Source organism: Eleutherodactylus coqui, chromosome 9, assembly GCF_035609145.1.
Source record: "Eleutherodactylus coqui strain aEleCoq1 chromosome 9, aEleCoq1.hap1, whole genome shotgun sequence".
NCBI classification, from domain to species: Eukaryota; Metazoa; Chordata; class Amphibia; order Anura; family Eleutherodactylidae; genus Eleutherodactylus; species Eleutherodactylus coqui.
In genome coordinates this window covers 17,618,623-17,642,083 of record NC_089845.1, presented here as the reverse complement: position 1 = coordinate 17,642,083, position 23,461 = coordinate 17,618,623, and the positions used below count along the sequence as shown (strand labels likewise).

Sequence of the window (23,461 nt, the reverse complement as noted above, 5' to 3'; positions counted from 1 at the left end):
CCCCTTGTACGCGGCATCGCGTAGCTCCGCCCCTATCACATGTGCCGAATCCAGCCAATCAGGAAGCTGGAATCGGCACATATGGAGGGGGCGGAGCTACGCGATGACGCGTAGAAGGGGTGGAGCCAGAATGCCGCTCGTGCCAGACCGAACAGATGGGAGAAGACCCTTCTGCGCAAGCGCGTCTAATCAGGAGATTAGACGCTGAAATTAGACGGAGCCATGGAGACGGGGACGCCAGCGCAGGGAAGGTAAGTGAATAACTTCTGTATGGCTCATATTTAATGCAAGCTGTATATTACAAAGTGCATTAATATGGCCATACAGAAGTACTTAACCCCACTTGCTTTCGTGAGACAACCCCTTTAAACAAAATTCTAAGTGGAGTAAAATGAAAAAAAAATACAACATTCTGCCATCTTTCGGTGCGTCTTGTTTCTATGGTGCACAAACTGCAACAAAAATGACCCAATAACTTTATTCTATGGGTCAGTATGATTACTACTATACCAAACTTGTATAATTTTCTTTTTGCTATACTACTCGTCATTATGGGAGACGCACGCTGTGATGGGGAGAGCGATGTCGGGCTGTGAGTGACGGCCTGATACCTCTCTCCGTCCATGCGAGTCCCCTGATCTCACTGCTTTCAATGGAGCCAGCAGACAGACGTGCCGACCCCATTCAAAGCAATGGGAGAGCAATGCGATCTCCTGCTAGAGAAGTGACAGGAGATTCCTTCATCTCCCCGGCATGTCCCCTCATCACGGGACACTGGGACAGCACATCATTGTCACAATGTCCAGTGATGAGGGGACATGCCGGGGAGATGAAGGAATCTCCTGTCACAGCTGTAGCAGGAGATCGCGATTCTGTCTCATTGAAAGTAATTAAAAGTGGAACTAACCCCACATGCTCCCACACAGTACCCACTAGTGTACCTACATAGTGCCCCCCATGGTGCACCTACATAGCACCCCACATGGTACACCCACAGTATCACTCTACAGTGCCCCACATGGTGCACCTACATAGTGCCCTCACATAACATAGTGCTCCCACATAACACAGTGCACCCACATGGTGCTCCCACAGTCCCCCACATAATTCTCCCACATAGTGCCCGAACATGGTACTCCCACATTGCCCTCACATAACACAGTGCCCCCACTTGGTGCTGCCACAGTCCCACACATAATACTCCCACATAGTGCCCCCAAATGGAACTCCCACAGTGACCCCCACATAATATAGTGCTCCCACATAATACAGTGCCCCGACATAGTGCTCCCACATGGTACTCCCAGTGACCCTACATAACATTGTGTTCCCACATAACACAGTCCCCCACATGGTACTCCCACAGTGGCCCCCCATAACATAATGTTCCCACATAACACAGTGCCCCCACATAGTGCTCCCACATGGTGCTCCCACAAGTGTCCCCCCCCCCAGTGACCCCACATAACATAGTGCTCCCACAGAGAGCCCCCACAGTGCCCACCCCAGTGACCCCACATAACAGTGTTCCCACATAACACAGTGCCTCCATATGGTACTCCCACAGTGCCCCCCCCCAGTGACCCCTCTTAACATAGTGCTTCCACATAACACAGTGCCCCCACAGTTCCCTACATAATGCCCCCACATGGTACTCCCAGAGTGCCCCCACATGGTGCTCCGACAGTCCCACACATAATGCTCCAACATAGTGCCCCCACAGTCCCCCACATGGTACTCCCACAGTGCCCCCCCCCCCCCCGTGACCACACATAACAGTGTTCCCACATAGCACAGTGCTCCCCCATAGTTCCCCCACATGGTTTTCCCACAGAGCCCCCACCCCGGAAACGCCACATAACATAGTGCTCCCACATAACACACTGCTCCCACAGTCCCACACATGATGCCCCCGCATAGTGCCCCCACATGGTACTCCAACAGTGCCCCCCCCCAGTGACCCAACATAACCTAGTGTTCCCACATAACACAGTCCCCCACATAATGCTTCCACATAGTGCCCCCACATAGTACTCCAACAGTGCTCCCCCCAGTGACCCCAACATACCATAGTGTTCCCACATAATACAGTGCCCTACATAGTGCTCCCACAGTGCCCCCCCCCCAGCGACCTTACATAAAATAGTGTTCCCACATAACAAAGTGCCTCTACATGGTGCTCCCACATAGTGCCCCCATATGGTACTCCCACAGTGCCCCCCCAGTGACCCTACATAACACAGTGTTCTGACATAACACGGTGCTCCCACATAACACAGTGCCCCCAGATTGTGCTCCCACACGTAATGCTCCCACAGTCCCCTACATAATGCTCCAACATAGTGCCCCACATGGTGCTCCCACAGTGCCCCCCAGTGATCACACATAACATAGTGTTCCCACATAACACAGTGCTCCCACAGTCCCACACATGATGCCCCCGCATAGTGCCCCCACATGGTACTCCAACAGTGCCCCCCCCAGTGACCCAACATAACCCAGTGTTCCCACATAACACAGTCCCCCACATAATGCTTCCACATAGTGCCCCCACATGGTACTCCAACAGTGCCCCCCCAGTGACCCAACATAACCTAGTGTTCCCACATAACACAGTCCCCCACATAATGCTTCCACATAGTGCCCCCACATGATGCTTCCACATAGTGCCCCCACATGGTACTCCAACAGTGCCCCCCCAGTGACCCAACATAACCTAGTGTTCCCACATAACACAGTCCCCCACATAATGCTTCCACATAGTGCCCCCACATGGTACTCCAACAGTGCCCCCCCAGTGACCCAACATACCATAGTGTTCCCACATAATACAGTGCCCTACATAGTGCTCCCATATGGTGCTCCCACAGTGCCCCCCCCCAACGACCTTACATAAAATAGTGTTCCCACATAACAAAGTGCCTCTACATGGTGCTCCCACATAGTGCCCCCATATGGTACTCCCACAGTGCCCCCCCCAGTGACCCTACATAACACAGTGTTCTGACATAACACGGTGCTCCCACATAACACGGTGCCCCCAGATTGTGCTCCCACACGTAATGCTCCCACAGTCCCCTACATAATGCTCCAACATAGTACCCCACATGGTGCTCCCACAGTGCCCCCCAGTGATCACAAATAACATAGTGTTCCCACATAACACAGTGCTCCCACATAATGATCCCACATAGTGCCCCCACATGGTACTCCAACAGTGCCCCCCCCCCAATGGCCCAACATACCATAGTGTTCCCACATAATACAGTGCCCCCCCCCCAGCGACCTTACATAAAATAGTGTTCCAACATAACAAAGTGCCTCTACATGGTGCTCCCACATAGTGCCCCCATATGGTACTCCCACAGTGCCCCCCCAGTGACCCAACATAACACAGTGTTCCGACATAACACAGTGCTCCCACGTAGTGCTCCCCTGTGGCGCTCCCACATAACAGGGCCCCCACATTGTGCTCCCACAGTCCCCTACATAATGCTCCCATATAGTGCCCCACATGGTGCTCCCACAGTGCCCCCCCCAGTGACCACACATAACAGTGTTCCTACATAACACAGTGCTCCGACATAATGATCCCACATAGTGCTCCCACATGGTACTTCAACAGTGCCGCCCACGTGACCAAACATAATATAGTGCTCTCACATAGTGCTCCCACAGTGCCCCCCCCCAGTGACCACACATAACAGTGTTCCCACATAACACAGTGCTCCCACATAGTGCTCGCACATAATGATCCCACATAGTGCCCCCACATGGTAATCCAACAGTGCCGCCCCTGTGACCAAACATAACATAGTATACCCACATAATATAGTGCCCTCACATGGTGCTCCCACAGTGCCCCCCCCAGTGACCCTACATAAGTGTTCCCACATAACAAAGTGCCCCTATATGGTGCTCCCACATAGTGCCCCCATATGGTACTCCCACAGTGCCAACCCTCCCCCAGTGACCCTACATAATAGTGTTCCCACATAACACAGTGCCTCCACATGGTGTTCCCACAGTCTCCCACATGGTACTCCCACAGTGCCCCCCCAGTGACCCCACATAACATAGTGCCCCCACATGGTGCTCCTACAGTCCCCCACATAATGATCCCACATGGTACTCCCACAGTGCCCCCACCCAGTGACCCCACATAACATAGTGTTCCCACATAACACAGTGCTTCCACATACTGCTCTCACACAGTGCCCCCCCAGTGACCCCACATAACACAGTGCCCCCACATGGTACTCCCACAGTCCCCCACATAATGCTCCCAAAGTGACCCCCAAGTGACCCCACATAATATAGTGCTCCCACATAACACTTTGCCCCCATATAATATACTGCCCCCCATAGTGCTTCCACACACTGCATCCACATAACATAGTCCCCCCACAGTGCGCCCCGACACACTGCCCCCACATAACATGGTACTCCAACATAACATTGTGCTCCAACATGGTGCCCACACAGTGCTAGCACAGTGTCCCCCCTCCAGTGCCCCCACATAGAATGGTGCCCCGCATGGTGCTCCCACAGTTCACCCCCCACATAACACAGTGCTCCCACATACCATTGTAGTGCCATAGCAGCATCAGCAGTAATAGTGCCTCCACAATAGTAGCCCCAGCAGCATCACTGCTCCAGCAATTATAGCCACAGCAGTAATAGTGCCCCACAATAGTAGCCCCAGCAGCATTAGTGCCCCCACAATAGTAGCTCCAGCAGCACCAGTGCCCCAACAATTATAGCCACAGCAGTAATAGTGCCCCAACAATTAAAGCTCCCTCACAATAGTAGTCACAGCAGTAATACTGCTCCCACAATTATTAGCCACAGCAGTGATAGTGCCCCCACAATAGTAGCCCCAGCAGGAATAGTGCCCCCACAATAGTAGCCCCAGCAGTATCAGTTCCCCTCAACAATTATAGCCACAGCAGTGATAGAGACCCCCAGTAATTGCCTCAGCAGTGATAGTGACCCCCCCCAAAATTGGCCCAGCAGTGATAAATATTGGGGGTCACTATTTCTGCTGGGGCAATTATTGGGGCAGTTACCCCCAACAATTGCCCGAGCAGAAATAGTGACCCCCAATAGTTGTACCAGCAGGAATAGCGACCCCCAATAATTGGCCCAGCAATAATAGTGACCCCCCAATAGCCGCCCCCCGACCCTCCCCGACAATGGGGTCAGTTCGGCGCTGTTTGGACCCATTCGGCCAAGCAATTCCCCTTTCCTGCTCCCGAAGGAGACAGGAAAACAGAATCCCTGCCGCAGAGAGGAAAGCAGCTTTAGGGCGCCCACCCACTGGCGTTTTTTTTTCCCTGCGAAATTCGCAGCATTTTTTTTCTCCTGGGGTCTATGGGACTTGTAATGTTAAAATCGCGATGATGCAAAATCGCAATTTACCGCGAATCGCGATTTTAACATTACAAGTCCCATAGACCCCTGCAGAAAAAAAATGCTGCGAATTTCGCAGGGAAAAAAAATCGCCAGTGGGTGGGCGCCCTAAGGCCTACAAAATAAACTCTGTATAGGCAGAAATGAAATTTAAAAACCACGTTGGACAAATGGGAGGAGTTTACGAGCCATCTGAGTGAGGTTGCCTTGTCGCTATGCAGAGCAATGATTTCATACTTCCTTCTCTTGGTGCCCTTCTTATAATGTAGGCTTGTAAAGTACAGTTCTTTCATTAATGTGCATTGATTAACATAGAACAATGTTAACTTGTGTTTGATGTGCATTTCTTTTACTTGAGGCTATACTGTAATTTATAAATTTGCTACTCAAGTCATGTAATTAGTGAAAAGCATCCAGCAATTCAATGTCTTAACAGCTGAGTGAAGGAAGCGGGCAATCTAATGAATAGAACTCAGAATGAGCTTGAAATAGAAACAGACTAATTAATTTGCTTGACGGTTAATTCTGACTACACCAAGGCTATTCAGCTCTTCCCCTTATTCCAAAAATAATCTGCTTTAGCCAGGAGATATCTGTGGGACCTTACAAGGGGCTCGTGTGCCACGAGGAACAGTAACATGAATACAGACAAACGTCCTACAACGTGAAGAAAACATGATGGACCTTTTTAACTGTCGTGAACAATATTTCAAATTAATTAATAATTTAATTCGATCACTATCCTGAAGAACCAAGCTATAAGGATGGAGCAGAATCTGAAGCCAAATGTATCACCAGAAATGTGTATTATGTTTTTGTTAGGCTTCATTCACACAGGCGTATATTGGCCGCGCTTTCACACCCAGCAGATATACACTGCCTATCTGATGCATTGGTTTACAATTAGAGATGAGCGAACATACTCGGCCACGCCCCTTTTTCACTCGAGCACCGCGATTTTCGAGTACTTCTCTACTCGAGTGAAAAGATTCGGGGGGCGCCGTGGGTGAGCGGGGGGTTGCAGAGGGGAGTGGGGGGAGAGTTAGAGAGAGACAGCTCCCCCCTGTTCCCCACTGCCTCCCCCCTGCTCCACCACGCCATCCCCCGCGCCCCCCGAATCTTTGCACCCGAGTAGCCAGCTACTCGAAAATAGCGATGCTCGATCGAGTAATTACTAGAAACGAGTACGTTCGCTCATCTCTATTTACAATGCATTAGTTCAGATGGGCGTATTCCTCTGGCTTTTACGCCAGCCAGGAAAGATAGCTCAAGAACTATCTTCATGGCCGGAATACAGCAGCGGCTCCCATAGGCTCCTATGGGAGCCTATAGTAAGCTACCGGAGAAGGGAGGGAGTTCGGCAGCGTGTCTGCTAAACTCCCACCCCTTTCCCTCCTTCTCTCTGACCCTTGACAGCTGTTTGAAATGGAAGGGGGAAGGATGGGGCAGGAGCTAGCTGCTAAGCTTCCGTTCTGTCCCATTGACAGCAGTATCACCTTCACTGCCTGATCATAACTTTAACGCCTTAAGGACCTGGCTGTTTTGTACCTTAAGGACCAGACAGTTTAAGGATTTTACCCATATGGTAGTTTTGCTGCCCTATATTTTTTTCTACAGCTACCAAAATTGTTACTGCATTTTTTCCGTGATATATAGGGTTATATTTTTATTTTTTTTTCACTGACTTTTTTCCCGTTTTTTAGTCTTATTTATTACACTTAGTTTTTTTTTTTTAATTAGTATATTTACGCTAAAATAAAGTATGGGAACGGGTTCCTCATTTTGTTTCGGATGTTTTGACATATAATATGGTTTTGGATCACGGGGTGCATACGGCGGTGGTTTTGGTTGCCATCTGTTTTGGGTTATTTTGTTTTTTATGTATATATTTTTTGTAATTTTGTTTTACTTATTTATGTAATTATATTTTACAATCTATGTCCTCCATGACATTATACAAGACCTCTGGGGGACATTCACATTTTTTAATTTGACACTTTCCCACTGTAGCTGGGGCATCTCCAAGAGCTCCAGTTACAGGAGAAACATCCGCTGTAGTGACAATAGTCACTGGCAGAGCTGATCAGGGTCTGCAACGATCCTGCAGCTCTGCTAAAGCAGGGAATGCCTGCAGTCAAGTGAGTGTCGGCTCGTATAGTTATACTTCCACTTTTAAGTACATAGCGCTCATTGAGGGCTGTGTACTAAAGAAAGGAAAAGCCAGAAAGGGTAAAAAAACCCTCCTGCCTTCTCCTCCAGGTTATCAGCTGTGACTAAGGCCTCATTCACATGAGACACGGCATTGCCGCACGAAAAATCGCAGCGATATCGAATCGCTTGTCCATGCGATATCACTGCGTGTTTTTGTGGCAATACCGTAATTTTTTAGCGCTACAAAGCTGCATGTGGCACTACAAAGTCGTACGACTTCTGAAATAAGCCCAACCTGCAGGAAAAAAAAAAAGTATACTTCACTTAGAAGCGCTGTGTGCGGAGCTCAGCTGCAGCTTCTTCCTGGTCCCCAGCACTGGTCTTTATCTCTTCTGGCCTGTGATTGAAAAATCCCCCCCCCCCTCCTGGGACTGGAAGCGCTAACTGTGATTGGTAGACACTTAGTCAATGAGAGGCAGCGCTTCCAGGGGGTGGGGATTTTTCAATCTCTGGCCAGAAGAGATGAAGGATAATAGTTCCGGGGATCAGGGAGAAGATGCGGCCGGGCTGACAGCGCTTCTAAGGTGATGTATACGGTTTTTTTCCCCCCCTGCAGTTAGGGCTTAGGATTTCCTACTGTCAAGTTGCATTGCAGCGAATGAAAATCACATATTCATGCGATGTGATGCAGCAGAGAAGATGGCTCCTTAGGCAAACATGGGCTACGAAACCTCACGAGTCACGTGCATATTGTGGGACCCGCAAGGTTTTTGTGTTGGGATGTCGCATTCTACAAAACACTCCATGTGTTAATTAACCCGTAGGAAAGCATGGGCTTCACATACGCGTGATTTGTAGCATTGAAGCAACGTGACAAAATTGCACAACCTTGTTGCCCGTTTAAAGGAGGCCCAACAGCCGACAACCCTACATGCTTCTGATTTATTGCAGAAGCAGGGGCTTTAAACCCCTGCCGTATTTGTACTATCAGCTGGGTTTAAAGCCCATGACTAAGCGTCGTAAATTTACAGTGCTTGGTCGTCAATGGGTTAAAGTAACTTTCATTTCAGACCTTGATAATGAGTACGCAGTTTTGAAGATAAAGAATAGACCTCACAAATGAAAAATAATGCTTTTGTTTATTCAAAATATAAAAGCTGATACAACATATTTCATTTAACTGAAAATGCAAAACTATCCCATTATTAACACCCTGATATTAGTTACAGATTTACATTACTTCTCATTGACAATAATCACTTTATGTTCTCCATACAGACCATACTGAACACTAAACAGCAGAGGCGAAGCTAAAGGCTCATGGGCCCGGGTGCAAAAGTTTATCTTGGGGCCACCCTCAACTTCATTTAACCCCTTAACGCAGAGGTGTAACTTAAAGCTTCTGGGCTCAAATACAAAACCTGTAACAGGGCCCCTAACTATAATGATTTATTCTTAGTACCGGGCTCCCTACCCTATATGGAGAAGAGAGGCCTTATGGGCCCCCAAAGGCTCCTGGGCCTGGGTGCAACCGCATCCCCTATAGTTACGCCAGTGCTATACAGGTAGCATTGCAGACAATGGAAAAAACAACTTCGCTTTCTGTTTACACGATGGCACTGCTAACAGCTACAATTAATCAACACACAAACTGCCCATTATATATATCCTATTTTTATGTTCATAACAAACATAAGCCATGTACTGGACACCATCCAAAAGCCATAACTTCACTTTTATGATTATGGTGGCTGTTCACATGTCCACATTGCACTTTAGCCATCCATTGAGCAGATATGTTTTAAAGTCACACTAAAACAGATTGTTTGAAGTATCCACTGATTGCTTGGTCTTCATGGACACAAGAAGAGAATGGAAGCTGAGAGAAATGTGTTCCTCAAGCAGTTAGAGGAACATGCAGAAACTAAAAGAAACCTTTCAAAAGAAGATTTCAACACTTCTAGCTCTGGTATCAGATATGCAAAAAAAAAAAAAAGGAGAATCCTGCATGCTGGGTCTCTTTCAAAAATCAAGAAAGCAAAATCCTAGACAAACTGGAAGCTATAAATTGAAGTTATCGGGAAAATAATCTGTCTATGAAAAATTAGAGAAATTTAAAACGAGTCTTCAGCAGAAATTAGAAGATATTAGTGTGGAGCTTGGTCACCAACAGCAGATGGGGTTCAACTTGGAAAAGAAACAGAAGACGTGTGAACAGTAGCTTGCTGAGGAGAAAACAATGTCTGCTAAATATGACAAGCAGGCGCGCTTGGTAATAAAAGACTGGATTAGCACCAATACAGCTGCTGAAAAAAGCTCTGGTACGAGAAAAGCTCAAAAGTGCGTTCCAATAACTGGTAGAAGAAATGAAGGCCCTGTTGGAGAATGTTAAGACAGACTGAAGCCTTGACACGCACCCTGAAAGTGGTCTCAGAAAAAAAGGGGGTGTTTCAAAGACTCGCTTAGTTGTTAAGGGTGAAGATGAAACAGTGAGAATTGAATAGCCATGTTGCTGAAAGAAAGGTTCGGAGACTAAAGAGGTCTATGACCCAGCTTAGACAGCAAACAAAAGAGAAGAGCTTGTTGAAGAATCTTAAAAATGAGATACAAGCAGTAAAAGTATGCCAAGTTATGCTTAGAAGGTGACCTGGGCATTACAGGTGAACATTTCGTGGAAACTAGGAAAGTCTTGCGGGAAGATATCACCTCTGTGAATGACAGTCAAGACACTGAGCAACAGATGGAGGCTGAGCAAGTACAAGAGACCAAAGAAGATGATGCTCCTGAAGCAGAGAAGGCCATTAACGAAACAGACTGGAAAAGTGGCCTTGGAAGCAGCATCAGAAATCTTGGGAAAACTACGGCAAGATAGTATTGTCAATTCTGAACAGGTAGAGAACTGCAGCAAGAGAATGAGCTCAAAAGCAAGTGAAGGAACAGTTTACCCAACAGGAAGTAATGGTAGAAGGCTATTGCAGGGATGCAAGCTTCAAAGACCAACTCATCAGTGAATTGAAAGTCAAATACAAAGCATATGAGAATGCAGTTGGGATTCTGATTCAATATCTTCAAGAAGCACTGACTGCAAAAGAAACAATGGAATCTGAGCTAAAAAAACTCAACGTGCAAACTTCTGAAGGAGACAGCAGTCAAGTTTTTCAGGAAAAGCTGAATGGATTAAAAAATGAATTAGAGACTGTAAACCATAGCAATGCCATTTGGAGCGTGAGTTTCAAGAGATCATATCGCTCACGAGCCAGGTACTTGAAGAATAGAGAGAAGGTTCTTGACCTGGAAGAAGTTACGCAAGAGATAGTAAAAATAAAGAGAGGCCCTAGAGCCTGGAGTTTTGACCCTGGAAGGGTAAAGGATGTGATAAGGCCAACGGCCTTTATGAGGGGGAATATATGTAGGATTGCAGTACACAGAATGGGCTATAGACAGGCATTCCTAAACCTGAAGGAAAACCACCTGTGGGTGGGGCAGGAAGTAGCAAAAGGATCAGTTTCTGCTACACTCAGGGGAAGTAAAAGGGACAGCTCAGAAGAGCTGAAAGGGCTTCACGCCAGAGGTCCAGTTAAGGCCCTGAGTCTAACAGGGAGGATGCCCTGGAGTACGGCCCCAAGTCTGACAAGAATGCTCCTAGACTCATACCCTGGTGGAGTACAGATAATTAAATTTTTATGCTGTACACGTGTTTGCTGTGTATATGGAATAAAATCTGGCGGGCGCCAGATTTAAAGAAATACAAGTTTTTGAAACCTTTATGTAAGTGTGCCAACGATTCTGATGAAAGATGGCAATGCAATAAGAGTAGCCCCAACTTGACACAAAACATTTAAGACCTATAGCTTCAAGTTACCATTTCATTTAATGTATACATTTTTTGTTCTCAAATGTCTATAATAGGGAAAAAAAAGAAAAAAGTGTTTATAAGTCGACACCACTAAACATTGTAAAGTCTTTCATCTTAATAAAGTTTAGTAGTTGAATTAAAAATGTATACATTTTTAATACAGAAACAGGGTTATAATTTTAACCTATATGCTTTAAAAAAAGTTAAAATGCTTAAAATTACACCCATTTTTAGTTTTTATGATAATTTAACGTCCACGTTAAGCATACGTTAAAATGTGATGAAAACTTTATTTTTTTAAAATAATGTTCATCAAGTGGAATACTGGAATCAATATTTTAATAGTTTGGAACTTTATGTGGTGATTAAAAAAAGTCTTTAAAAGGTCTATTTTTTCCCTAGTAAAAACAAAAAGGTTTTTTTTTGAGCATTGGGGGAGTGAGGTATGTTTTACATTTTTCTCTTTTGTTTAGGCACACTACGGGACTTTATCATGCAATTGCTTAACCTTCTATATTTCAACATTGTTCCTGTCAGCACCAGCACTCTGGCAGAGATTAGTAGGCGTACTAAAATGGAATATCTGGGGCTTTTATTATGCCCTCATCTACCATGGACAACCCATTTGCAACCCAAGCTTACATTGCAAGAATGCTGATGGAGTGACAGAAGCAGCCCATTGCGCCTAACTGCTTGGATGCTCTGGCTACTACTGACCACAGCACCTAAGGAATTAAACAGCCAAAATTGGAATTACATCTGAACTCAGCTGTGTCAAGTGAAATATACACCCACTACATACACCCTACCCATAAATATACAGCACATAAGCTCTATGGGGTTAGTGAAATATTAGTGTAGTGCAATGCCAAATAAATCAGAAGGCAAAAGTGTGCATGACAGAGGTAGAGGTTTTGACTATGGAAATAGAGAAGGGGATAATTTAGATTCGACAATTTGGCTAGGGCTCCATGTCGACACAGTAATCCACGGTACATGGTTTCCTTGCAAATCCACCCATCCCAAAGGTGAACATTGCATTATTATGACTCGCATACAAATTCAGTTTTATTGCAGTCTGCAAGTATGAATTAATTTACATAGCATCCATACTCCAATTAATGATCAACTATCTTCAAATATGTAGTAGGAAATTATGGGAGTAAGCGGCAACATGTTAAACACCTGTCGATAAGACTAATCCTTACTTACTCTTCAAGGATGCTTGCTAAGCAAGACTGGGTAATCAAAGCTAGACTATTTTGGGAAGGTCTTCACTGACTAAGACGTAAAGAAACAGATAAATTCAAGGATTTGTCCAAGACTCCTAACTGGGATTTTTCCTACTATTAAGAGTAACACTAACATTTTTGTAATATGCTTATTAAAAACAGGTCCCATTTTGTTAATCCTCTTAATTTTCACACTCCTAAGCAGTAAAATTTGCTGAACTTTGAGACTTAGTGGGTATGGGAACCATAGAGTCTAGATCACGTGAGGTAATAATCCCCCTCTACTCTTCCTTAGTAGGACCTCATCTGGAATACTGTGTCCAGTTCTGGGCACCACACTTTAAAAAAGACAAACTGGATCAAGTTCAGAGAAGAGTTACCAAAATGGTGAGCGGTCTGCAAATCATGTCCTATGAGGAACGGTTAAAGGATCTGGGAATGTTTAGTTTGCAAATAAGTAGGCTGAGAGGAGACTGAATAGCCGTCCACAAATATCTGAATGGCTGTCACAGTGCAGAGGGATCAGCCCTATTCTCATCTGCACAAGGAAAGACTAGAAGCAATGGGATGAAACTGAAAGGGAGGAGACACAGATTAGATATTAGACAGCGAGGGTGATCAATGAGCAGAACAGGTTACCACAGGAGGTGATGAGTTCTCCTTCAATGGAAGTGTTCAAATAAAGGCTGGACAAATACCTGTCTGGGATGATTTAGTGAATCCTTCATTGAGCAGGGGGTCGGACCTGATGACCCTGGAGGTCCCTTCCAACTCCACTATTATAAATACGCCATAGAATGGTAACCATATTACAAAAATGTTAGTGGGAACATTAATAGCTAAATAAATACCAGTGATGGGTCTCTGACAATTCTTTCAAGGTATTTAAGAAAGCAATAGGCTCAACTGAAAAGACACCTTGAGACTGTACAATCCTCCTTGAAACTAAGTGACTACTGCTTTTATTGGACTTTGTTCGGTATGTATAATTTCTATGCAATGCCTTATTTTACAGAAATTAGTAAAATCACATTGTTATTCATGTATTGTTCTTGACATCTTTATCCATCCATGAATCCACTGAGACTCCATGCTGCTCAAAGCCTTCTTTGGCATAGTTGTTGTAAATCCGCAGTAAGTTTCCACAAAGGAACATTTCGGTCTTTTCCTTAGAAGATTTAAGAAAGGGAGGAGATATTGGCAAACTGGTCCTGTAATGTGCTTAATCCAACGACCGACAGAAAGATTCCAGCTGCTTTTCCAGAGATGCGTTACAACTGTAAAGGTCTAAATGGTGACATACGATCAGTACATTTGCTTTATTCATCCTCTGCTTAGTTTCATTGAACGAGGAGCTTGTTGTCTGTGTCAAGTAGTGTGAGGTTTCTTTTTTCTTCTAATATCTATCTTCTTTGTTGTAAGCCAATGGGCCAAACCACTCAGAAGCATGAGGAATATGGTCATGGACATCACAATGACATAGTGGCTGATACTAAAAATGAAAACATACAGATTAATAATGACATCACTAGAGTACAGCACAGAACATTTAAACTATTTAATTATACTTTATATTTCATGGTCTCAAATTTTCCCAATTAATTAGCTTAAAAAAGCCAATGAATGTCACTCCTGTGGTTGACATGCTAGTAGCAGTTGTCCGGGAGCAAGATGAGCCTTGACATATAATAGCAGCACACAGCCACTGTCTATTCCTCTGAAGAACAGCAAGCTGACTTGCTGCATTCACAGAATTCCCCCAATGACTACTCCCAGGGGGCAAATTTCTCTTACTACTGGTCTGCCTATAATGGATCCAGCTATAACTGAAGGCTGACTGCTTCCAGGACATTGATGCGTCTTCAAGAAGAAAGAGTAGATAGAGCAACTTCTATGACACTGTGGATAGAAGAAATAATCTTTCGTATAGAGACAGTATAAGGTTCTGCTAACAGCGTGGTTGGCAGAACCTTATCCTGTCACTATCGCCAACCGTTTGGAATGGGGATGGTAATTAGGCTGAAGCAAAATATTGAAAATCATGGACTTCGTGCAGCATCATCAGTAGATAAGAGTTGCACCTCTGAGTGATTAACCCAGTTGTCCTTTATTAAATAATTAAAAACCACCAATAGTAACGCCTTTCGGGATGTATTCCTTTCTCGGGAAACAGCTGTGAAAAGGTAGGAGTTTAAGAGCAGTTTCGTTTCCTGCCACACTGCAAAGACGTGGCAGGAAGCCAACCTCCTCTTAAACTCTGCACTTTTCACAGCCGTTTCAATAGAGGCTGTGCCCCCGAAACTAATAAAATTGTCGTTTTTTAAAAATTAAACTAAAGAACCGGATTAATCACTCATTGCAACATCCTCTTGATAAAAGTCCACAATTTTTTTTGAATATTTTAATCCAACCTAATTAATGCATCTTCAACCTTGGGTTTAACAAACCCCTCTGAATGAGCAGCTCGATTCTTCCAACCTAAATTCACTTTTTTTTAATCCTGATTTGGGCGAGAATTTATAATTAATGTGTGCACAAAGTTCCTTGTACACAAATGATGCAGTGATAGGTCTGCTTTAAATGCAGTTACATCAACCTTTAAAAAAACAAAACGTAACTAGACTTAATAAGGTAAAGAATTCTCTTGTGACTTCAACTGACAAAATATTAAATTACTGGGATAGATGAGCAAAAAAAAAAAAGCTTACTGAATGTAACTAAAATGATCTTAATGAAAAACAGACACCTATAAATGGCCTAATCTAGAGGGATGTGAAGAAAACAGAAGACCATTCTGTGAGCTGTAAGTAAACATTATAATATCTCCATACATCTGGCACGTGTTATACTGAAAACTCATGCAGATGTTCGGGCATGCTGTATTGGCACGCTAAATCTAGCATTGCAATGGGTAAAATCTGTGGCAGAATTGAAGTCTGCTGCAAAAAAGTTGCATGTAGATCTTACCACACAATTAGTGAACACTGCCTTACTGTGCATGTACTATAAAGATAGTGAACAGACTTCTATGCATGTGGCAAATCCAAGGAATCACACAACTCCGAGGGACAGATATGAGTAATATACAGTTGCAATCAAAATTTAAACCCTGTTGCAAATCAGATTTACCAAATTTACAAACTTTCAGGTACTATAAAAAAAAACAAAAAAAACCCCCAAGAACTTAAATAACTCAAGACAACTAATATGACAAGTTTATCTTCAAATTCATCACAAAATGCCACTTTTATTGACTACTGCAGTCTCAGAATTATTCAGCCCTCTAAATAGAATCCCTGATAAGAGCACACATTTGCAAATCAGATGTTGTCTCAAGAACACCTGATGCAACTGCTGAGGTTTTATTCGTTACATCAGGTGTGCTTGACATAAAACCCATCAAATACCTTGACTGTCTAGGGCTTGGACTGTGATGTTGGAGTGCATGTTAGAAACATGGCCAAGTCAAGAAAGTGCTTCAAAAACCTGAGATCATTGCCTTGCACAAACAAGAAAGAGGATACAAAAATATAGCAAATTCACTGACTGTTCCTAGAGATACTGTTTTGATCTTGTGAACTTTGCTTCAAAGTTTAAAGGGGTTGTCCCGCGCCGAAACGGGTTTTTTTTTTTTTCAACCCCCCCCCCCGGTCGGCGCGAGACAACCCCGATGCAGGGAGGTAAAGAAAGCTTACCGGAGCGCTTACCTTAATCCCCGCGCTCCGGTGACTTCAATACTTACCGCTGAAGATGGCCGCCGGGATCCTCTGTCTCCGTGGACCGCAGCTCTTCTGTGCGGTCCATTGCCGATTCCAGCCTCCTGATTGGCTGGAATCGGCACGTGACGGGGCGGAGCTACACGGAGCCTGCATTCTGCACGAGCGGCTCCATAGAAGACTGCAGAAGACCCGGACTGCGCAAGCGCGGCTAATTTGGCCATCGGAGGGCGAAAATTAGTCGGCTCCATGGGAACGAGGACGCTAGCAACGGAGCAGGTAAGTAAAAAACTTTTTATAACTTCTGTATGGCTCATAATTAATGCACAATGTATATTACAAAGTGCATTATTATGGCCATACAGAAGTGTATAGACCCACTTGCTGCCGCGGGACAACCCCTTTAAATATAACACTGGCTACACTACCTTGATATGGCACAAAGAGGAATCCATCACCAGCTGCCATCAGATTCCTGAGGAGGCAGGTGGTCAAAAATTCTCAAGTAAATGCAAAAGACCGGTCGCAAAATTTGGGCAGCAGACACTGGGGTTTCTGTTTGCACATTTATTTGCAAAGGGAGATGATTAATTTTGATTACAACTGTATCACAATCCGTTAATATACAAGTGCTCTATATTCTTATCTTCCCCCTTTTAAGGAGTGTATTCACACTTTGTGGTCATATGACTTTCAATATTCATTACATTGTACCAAAATGCTGTGTTTAAGAATCACTATATGACTTCTTGTGAATACACCCAAATCTGGTTTTATGCAAATAAACTTTAATCAAGCTCAAAATGAGTTGTGCACTACATACACCAGCAGTACAAATCTCTTATTGGATGCTTTGTTACTAAATAGACTGGTTACAATTATAGCAAATGTTCAGCTGTGGTGAGAAGTATTGGGTCTTCATGGGCTTTCAGCCTCTGGATGTGCACAAGATTGTTTCTACTCACTGTAAGCAAGCGGAGATCTTGAAAATAGTGAGGACTTAATGCACAAAGGATATCAGAAAGTAACACATTTTCATTGATCAGGTTTTAATTACTAAAACCCTGTAAATTATCTTCAGTAGTAAGCCATTGAGAAGGTAATGAATGTTATGTTCCTGACACTCTTGCTTATTGCTGAACGAGTATGAAGAAACTATTTACAATTTGTTTCTGCTTAGAAAGGTCATTTTTCTATATATTCATCACCAGCATAAACATTTTTAATTGTGCTACAAAACTCTTTTCAATGGGGGAAGAACTTGTTATCAAGCCGGGCATAGAGCCATATGAAAGGTCACCCATACAACTCTGAATTTATGGATGTACACTGTACAATAATATGTTAGCTGCTCTTTCTGCTGGAGTTAATAACTTTCTCAAAATGCTGGACATCCAAAACCAAAACGGTTGAGGGAGATGGAAAGTCAATGTAGTTTGGTGCAGTATACGTGAAATACAGGTTTTTATGGAGTCGGACAATTGAAGCACTAGGGGAGGTTAAAGGCTAATGAAAAGAAAAATTGCATTGACCTCACACGGTCTATTCTCTCACAATGAAGGCCAACAAATGATCCTAGATGGCTTCCTCTAAACATGGGCTTTTGTAATAGTAATATATCAATTAATTCCCCTCTACTGATACCTTTTTTTTTCGATAAGTTACAGTAATTTAGGGCCGTGAAATATTTTTTTATTAAAAATAGGTGGCTTGAAGGAGAACTCTGCCTTAACCGATGTGCTAGCAGGAGTTTGGGAGCGTGACACTGTGGCCTCAGATTGGCATGGAGGTTATGTTTAAGGCCATTTGTTCAGGTTGAAACATGTAGACATGTAAGGCAGTATGTAAACATGTGTCTTTCTTCAGCATGACTCTTGACATGCCGTTATATCACTGCACATCTGCAGTCATTAAAAGTTTGATGGAATAAAACCTGCTTTTATTCCTTTGTGAGGTGCTGGAACAGATCCTTGTTTTTCTACTGCATGTACTTTCCCACTGTTAGGCCAACGTCACACAAACGGGTTGGACCCCAAGGGTGGATATTCGCAGCGGAACTCCTGCATGGGATCGTGTTGTGAATAGCGTGTGTGTGGTTTTCCATGCGTGGATGTACACGCATGGACAGTGCATCATGCAAGCGGACCGAAAAACCCTTCTATCACCCAGGTGAACGTCTAGGCGACATTCTCTTGAACTGTTGTAGAAAAAGCTGTTCTGAGAACCATGCCTTCAGAATAGGATACTGCTCTGTAGGCGTGGCTGGTTTTTGAAAGTAGTATAAACCACTTTAAAAAAAACAAAAAAGCACTTCATCTTGTGGAGGAAGGCCAGAAGAATAAGCGGAGGTTGCAGTCAGCAGTCTGGACGGTTTGTTGCTCCCCAGACTCTGTCCTGCAACGTCCGCCTACAAATTCCTGCTTTCTTTTTATCATTTGTTATCTGCTTTCCCAGCAACTTGCGTACGAATCTGCATCCATGTAATTGCGTATGCACTGTGGGTGAAATCCATTCATAGAGATCAATGGAGCTCATATGCGCGGAATCCGCAGTAAAATAGGGCATGCTAAGACTTTTCTTCTGCTCGCGGAATATGTAATTCCCACACACAAATGTGCGCAAACTGGCAAAAGTCAATGCCTTTCAAATGTCCACGTATTACCGCATATCGTACAAGTGGACGGCAATCGCGGAATCCGCAATTCAAAGCAGTTTGTGCGAGACCGGCCTTAATGTGGTGTTTTCAGCTCCATGCATTGTTTTTTTTCATATTAGATCTGCCGTTATTTGGAGATCTGCCGTACCAAGGACACATATGATTACTATCAACCATTTATACAATGCTGGGCCTCCTAGTGGATTTTATTTCAACATAATGAAAAAAAAGACAAACCATTTGCGAATATTTGTGGGTTATGCAGGTAAAATGGTTGGTGTGGAAGATTTCCATTTCATTATATATGATTTGCAGCATAGATCTAAGTCTTGACATGACCCACTTTCTATGTTAAGTGAATGTTCATTAACTGGGAGAGTTAATGAACCAGGAGCCTCTGCAAAAGACAGGACACTATTAGCACGGAGTTAAAGCGGCTGTATTTTGTAGTTAGAGCCATTATTACCCAGTAATTCTCTATCACTTCCTTACATTAGTGTCAGAAAGGAGAAAGAACAGTGATAATACCAGCTGAATGATCAGCATTTGTATACGTCTTGTACAGACCACTTACCAACTCCATGCTATTTAAAATATTTTATCTCGGGTAAAAACCCAATGAGTTTATCAACTCTGAGAAAACCAAGCTGGTGATCCGCACTACTGGTTACAGGTTTCTAGTTGGATGCTGAGTTTTTATATGTATCAAGACTTATTTTGTGCTTTTGTCTTCACTCTGACTGTACCTTGTTCCAATGTCCAACCAACTTCCAGAATCTTTAACCAGAAAGAAAAAGTGCTGCAAAAAAACACAAACATATATTAGAAGATCTCTAGTGATATGTAAGCCTCTAAGAACAAGCACTGCTGAAAATACTACATTGAACACAGGTCTGAAACTGGATATAAACAATACATGACCCCACCGGTTATTGTCGGCTGATGATCTAATGTGTATGAAGGCCTCACAGAGGTCAACACAGCCAATTCTTTGTTACACCAAGAGTCTAATACATATTAGGAAATCTTCATTTTAGCTGTCCGCATGTTGTCCATAAATGTTTAACCAATTTACTGGAAATTCAGCACTTCTTGTAAAATGTTCTTACAAAATTGAGCAGCAAAACCTTTGAGATTCTCAGGGAGGCTTCACATCTGCGTTGGAACCTCTGGTTGAAGGTTTTGTCGTAGATCTGGCACAAAATATCGGAAGAGTGATGCATGCAGCTTTTTTTCTTTGGACAAAGTCAGGCAATTGAGCAGAAAATAAACAGACCCCATTATAGTCAATGGGGTCTGTTCGACGCTGCTCAACTCCGTCCTAAGACTGATCCGTTTGGCCACAAGGATTCCCCTTTGCTGACTGCAGAGTAGTAAAGCACAACCCCAGATGCTGGCGTGAAACCACCCTCTCTCATATCGGCATTACAGGGTAAATGTACAGTATATTTTTGTTGTAACACAACTACTTTAGTATGATACTACACAATGTAGAATGCTTAAAGGGGTATTCTCAGAACCAATATTTATCAGGATAGGTAATATATGTCTGATCACTTGGTGTCCCATCAGTGGAGTGCCAGCAATCTCAAGAATGGTGGTCCTGTGTCCCCACTTTCATCCTCAATGCGTCCCCTGCAGTGAGGAGTTTAAATGGAGCGTCATCCGAGTATGCACACTGCGGCTCTGTTCAGCTCTAAGGACCTATGAGATGTCAATGTCTGTTGCATAGAGGCAAAGGGTGGTTTCACATCTGTGCTGGGGATTTTGCTTTCCTGCTCAGTTTAGATACTAGACGGAACCGAACAGCGCTGGACAGACCCTATAGACTATAATGGGGTCCGTCTGGCCAGACCTAGGACGGAAAAAAACGCAGTGTTTTTTCTTCAGGTATTTTCAGCCCTGTCTGTGACAATAGTCAGGCAGAGGTTCTGACACAGCCAAATTTTTTACTAACAAGTGTGTCCTTAAGAAATTTGGCACAATGTACTCCAGGCTCACATCAGCACATTTTGCAGTGTGCAGGCTGCGAGATATACACGTGCAGCACGCAATGACCTTGCATACCGGCTCCGCTTGCGTAATACGCTCCAAGATAGGACCTGCTGCGATTTTTCTTGCATTTGTATTTTGTGCAAGTGGCAACATAGCACCTATGGCAGATTGGAACAGCGTATTATGCTGTATTGACACGATGGTGTGAGCCGGGCCTAGGACTGGTGTATGAAACAGCAGTCTTAAGAAAAATCTTCCTATGTCTACTCAGTATATTTGGGGCATTGGACCAGAAAATCAGTATAACCATATTTAGAAATGAAATAGAAATTTGGACCCAAAAATAACTGAGAAAAGTTGCAGATTTACTTTGTGAAAGTGCAGTTTGCACCTTTAATGTTCCTCGCAGGCACCACCTGTCATGTAGGAATTCAGAGTTTCACGTCAACCTACATTTTGCATGAAGATTCTTTTACAGCCTCAACATCTTTTCACTTAGATTTTTTTGTCATACAGTATTTTAGATTTTGCAATTAACAAACGATCACCGCTATATTCCATACTTTGGGTTTCTTGCCCTTATATATTCGTCAGGTATATTATATTGTTTTTCCTACCACATTAAAATAACTCAGTGACTGTAGTGTAACAAATCCCTAATGCATGCCACAAGGCAATGCATTTAAATGGTTTAAATGAACACTAAGCTCTAAATTACCATACTCCAAAGCAGGAATATTATCCTCCGTACACAGGCCTTCCCCGGCTCTATCAATTATAAAGTCATAAAACTCTCAAAGATAAGTAATTATACTTAAATGTGCTCTCTGTAGATTACGGTTACACTGATGCTAACCTAATCTAGGACTGGTGTATGACTATAGCAGTCAGTACACACTTTCACATATTAGAATCTGTAGAAATTATATAAAACCGTGTCATTCTGTGTACAATTATTCAGTTAGGCTGCCTTCACATCTGCGTTAGGACGTCCGGTTGAAGGTTTCAGGCACAAACTACCGCAAGAAAACGTGCTGCATGTAGTGCTTTTTGTTGTTAAAATGCCAGGCAGCTGAGCAGAAAGTGAACAAACCCCATTAAAGCCAATGGGGATAAATCGGGGCTGCTCGGTTATGTCATATGACGGATCAGTTCGGCCAGGGAATTCCCCTTTTCTGCTACCCGAACTGAACAAGAAAACGGAACCACCACCACAGATGCAAAAGACACCCTTATTTGTTCCTCCTTAGCCTTCATTCACATCTATGTTGTACCATCCCGTTTTGTAGTACCATCATAGGAACAGGAAAATGGAATGCCACCTCATCATGTGATGAATCCGACCACCACCCAACAGACCTTATTGACCATACGAATAGGATCCGTCAGGTTTCAGTCATGCCAATTGGCAAGTTCCCAAACAGAATAGCACAGCATGTTGCGTTCTCACACATGAGATTGTAGGTTCTAAAAAGACTCAAAGCATATGTGAACAAAGCCTTTACATATCTGTGTAGACGTATTTTCATAGGTTTAAATAGAAATAGTGTTGGCTGCAGAGAAAAAGCAAAAACAATCCAGTTTCTCGGTTTTCAAGACGTAGTATAATATTATTGCTTTACCATTTTATTTTCATTTTAGTGGTTTTTCAATCTCAATGTGATGATTATCCATTCAGTCGCATCTGGCCCTTGGTCACTTCATGGATCAATGTTCTCCATGCGTTTGTCTTTCATGGCTTCTTTTAATTCCACGATTGACATGTTTGTCGGCCTTGAGTGTATCTTGCCATCTTGTGCTTTTTCGTTCTGATCTTTTCTTTCCACTGACTTTGCCAAGCATTAGTACTGTTTCCAGTGATTTAGTGCGCATCATGTGCCAAAAAAAGAGCTGCTGTTTGATGATTTTGCCCTTTAGTGATATTTTCGGTCATGGCATCATTGTCATGGCAGTCCAAGGTATCCGTTGCATTCTCCTACAGCACCAGAGATCAAACGCATCAATTTCCCTTCTGTCTGTTGTCCTGAGCGTCCAACTTTCGCAGCCATACATTATGGGAAAGACGACTGCATTGACCAGTCTGTTTTTTGCTGCAATTCCTTGCAATCCTACCAAGGGTAATCTGTCTCTTGTTCTCCGGTCCACATTGCCCATTGCAATCGATTTTGGATCAAAAGGAAGATGAGATCTTGTACAGTCTTGACCTTTGTTAATTTTTATGTTCCCTGTACTGTTGCCTACCACGGTCATGACTTTCGTTTTCTTGCTGGTGAAATACAGTCCCATGCGTTCGCTTTTCTTTTGCACTCGTTGGATAAAGTATTCCAGGTCCCTTTCACTTTCCGCAAGCAGGGTGGTGTCATCTGCATATCGCAAGTTGAAATTTCTGCCACTGAAATGTCAACTAGGTATTCCAGGTCCCTTTCATTTTCCCCAAGCAGGG

General features: G+C 43.6%; 1 protein-coding gene across 1 annotated transcript in view; it reads right to left on the bottom strand.

Moving 5' to 3' along the window:
* Window positions 1-8,690: 8,690 nt before the first annotated feature.
* The window catches only part of PIGN (phosphatidylinositol glycan anchor biosynthesis class N), a 351,259-nt gene continuing 336,488 nt past the window's right edge, over window positions 8,691-23,461 (bottom strand). The window contains 2 exon segments of the mRNA XM_066579178.1: window positions 8,691-14,143; window positions 19,770-19,822. Coding sequence (XP_066435275.1) covers window positions 14,020-14,143; window positions 19,770-19,822 — 177 coding nt within the window. The 3' untranslated portion in view covers window positions 8,691-14,019.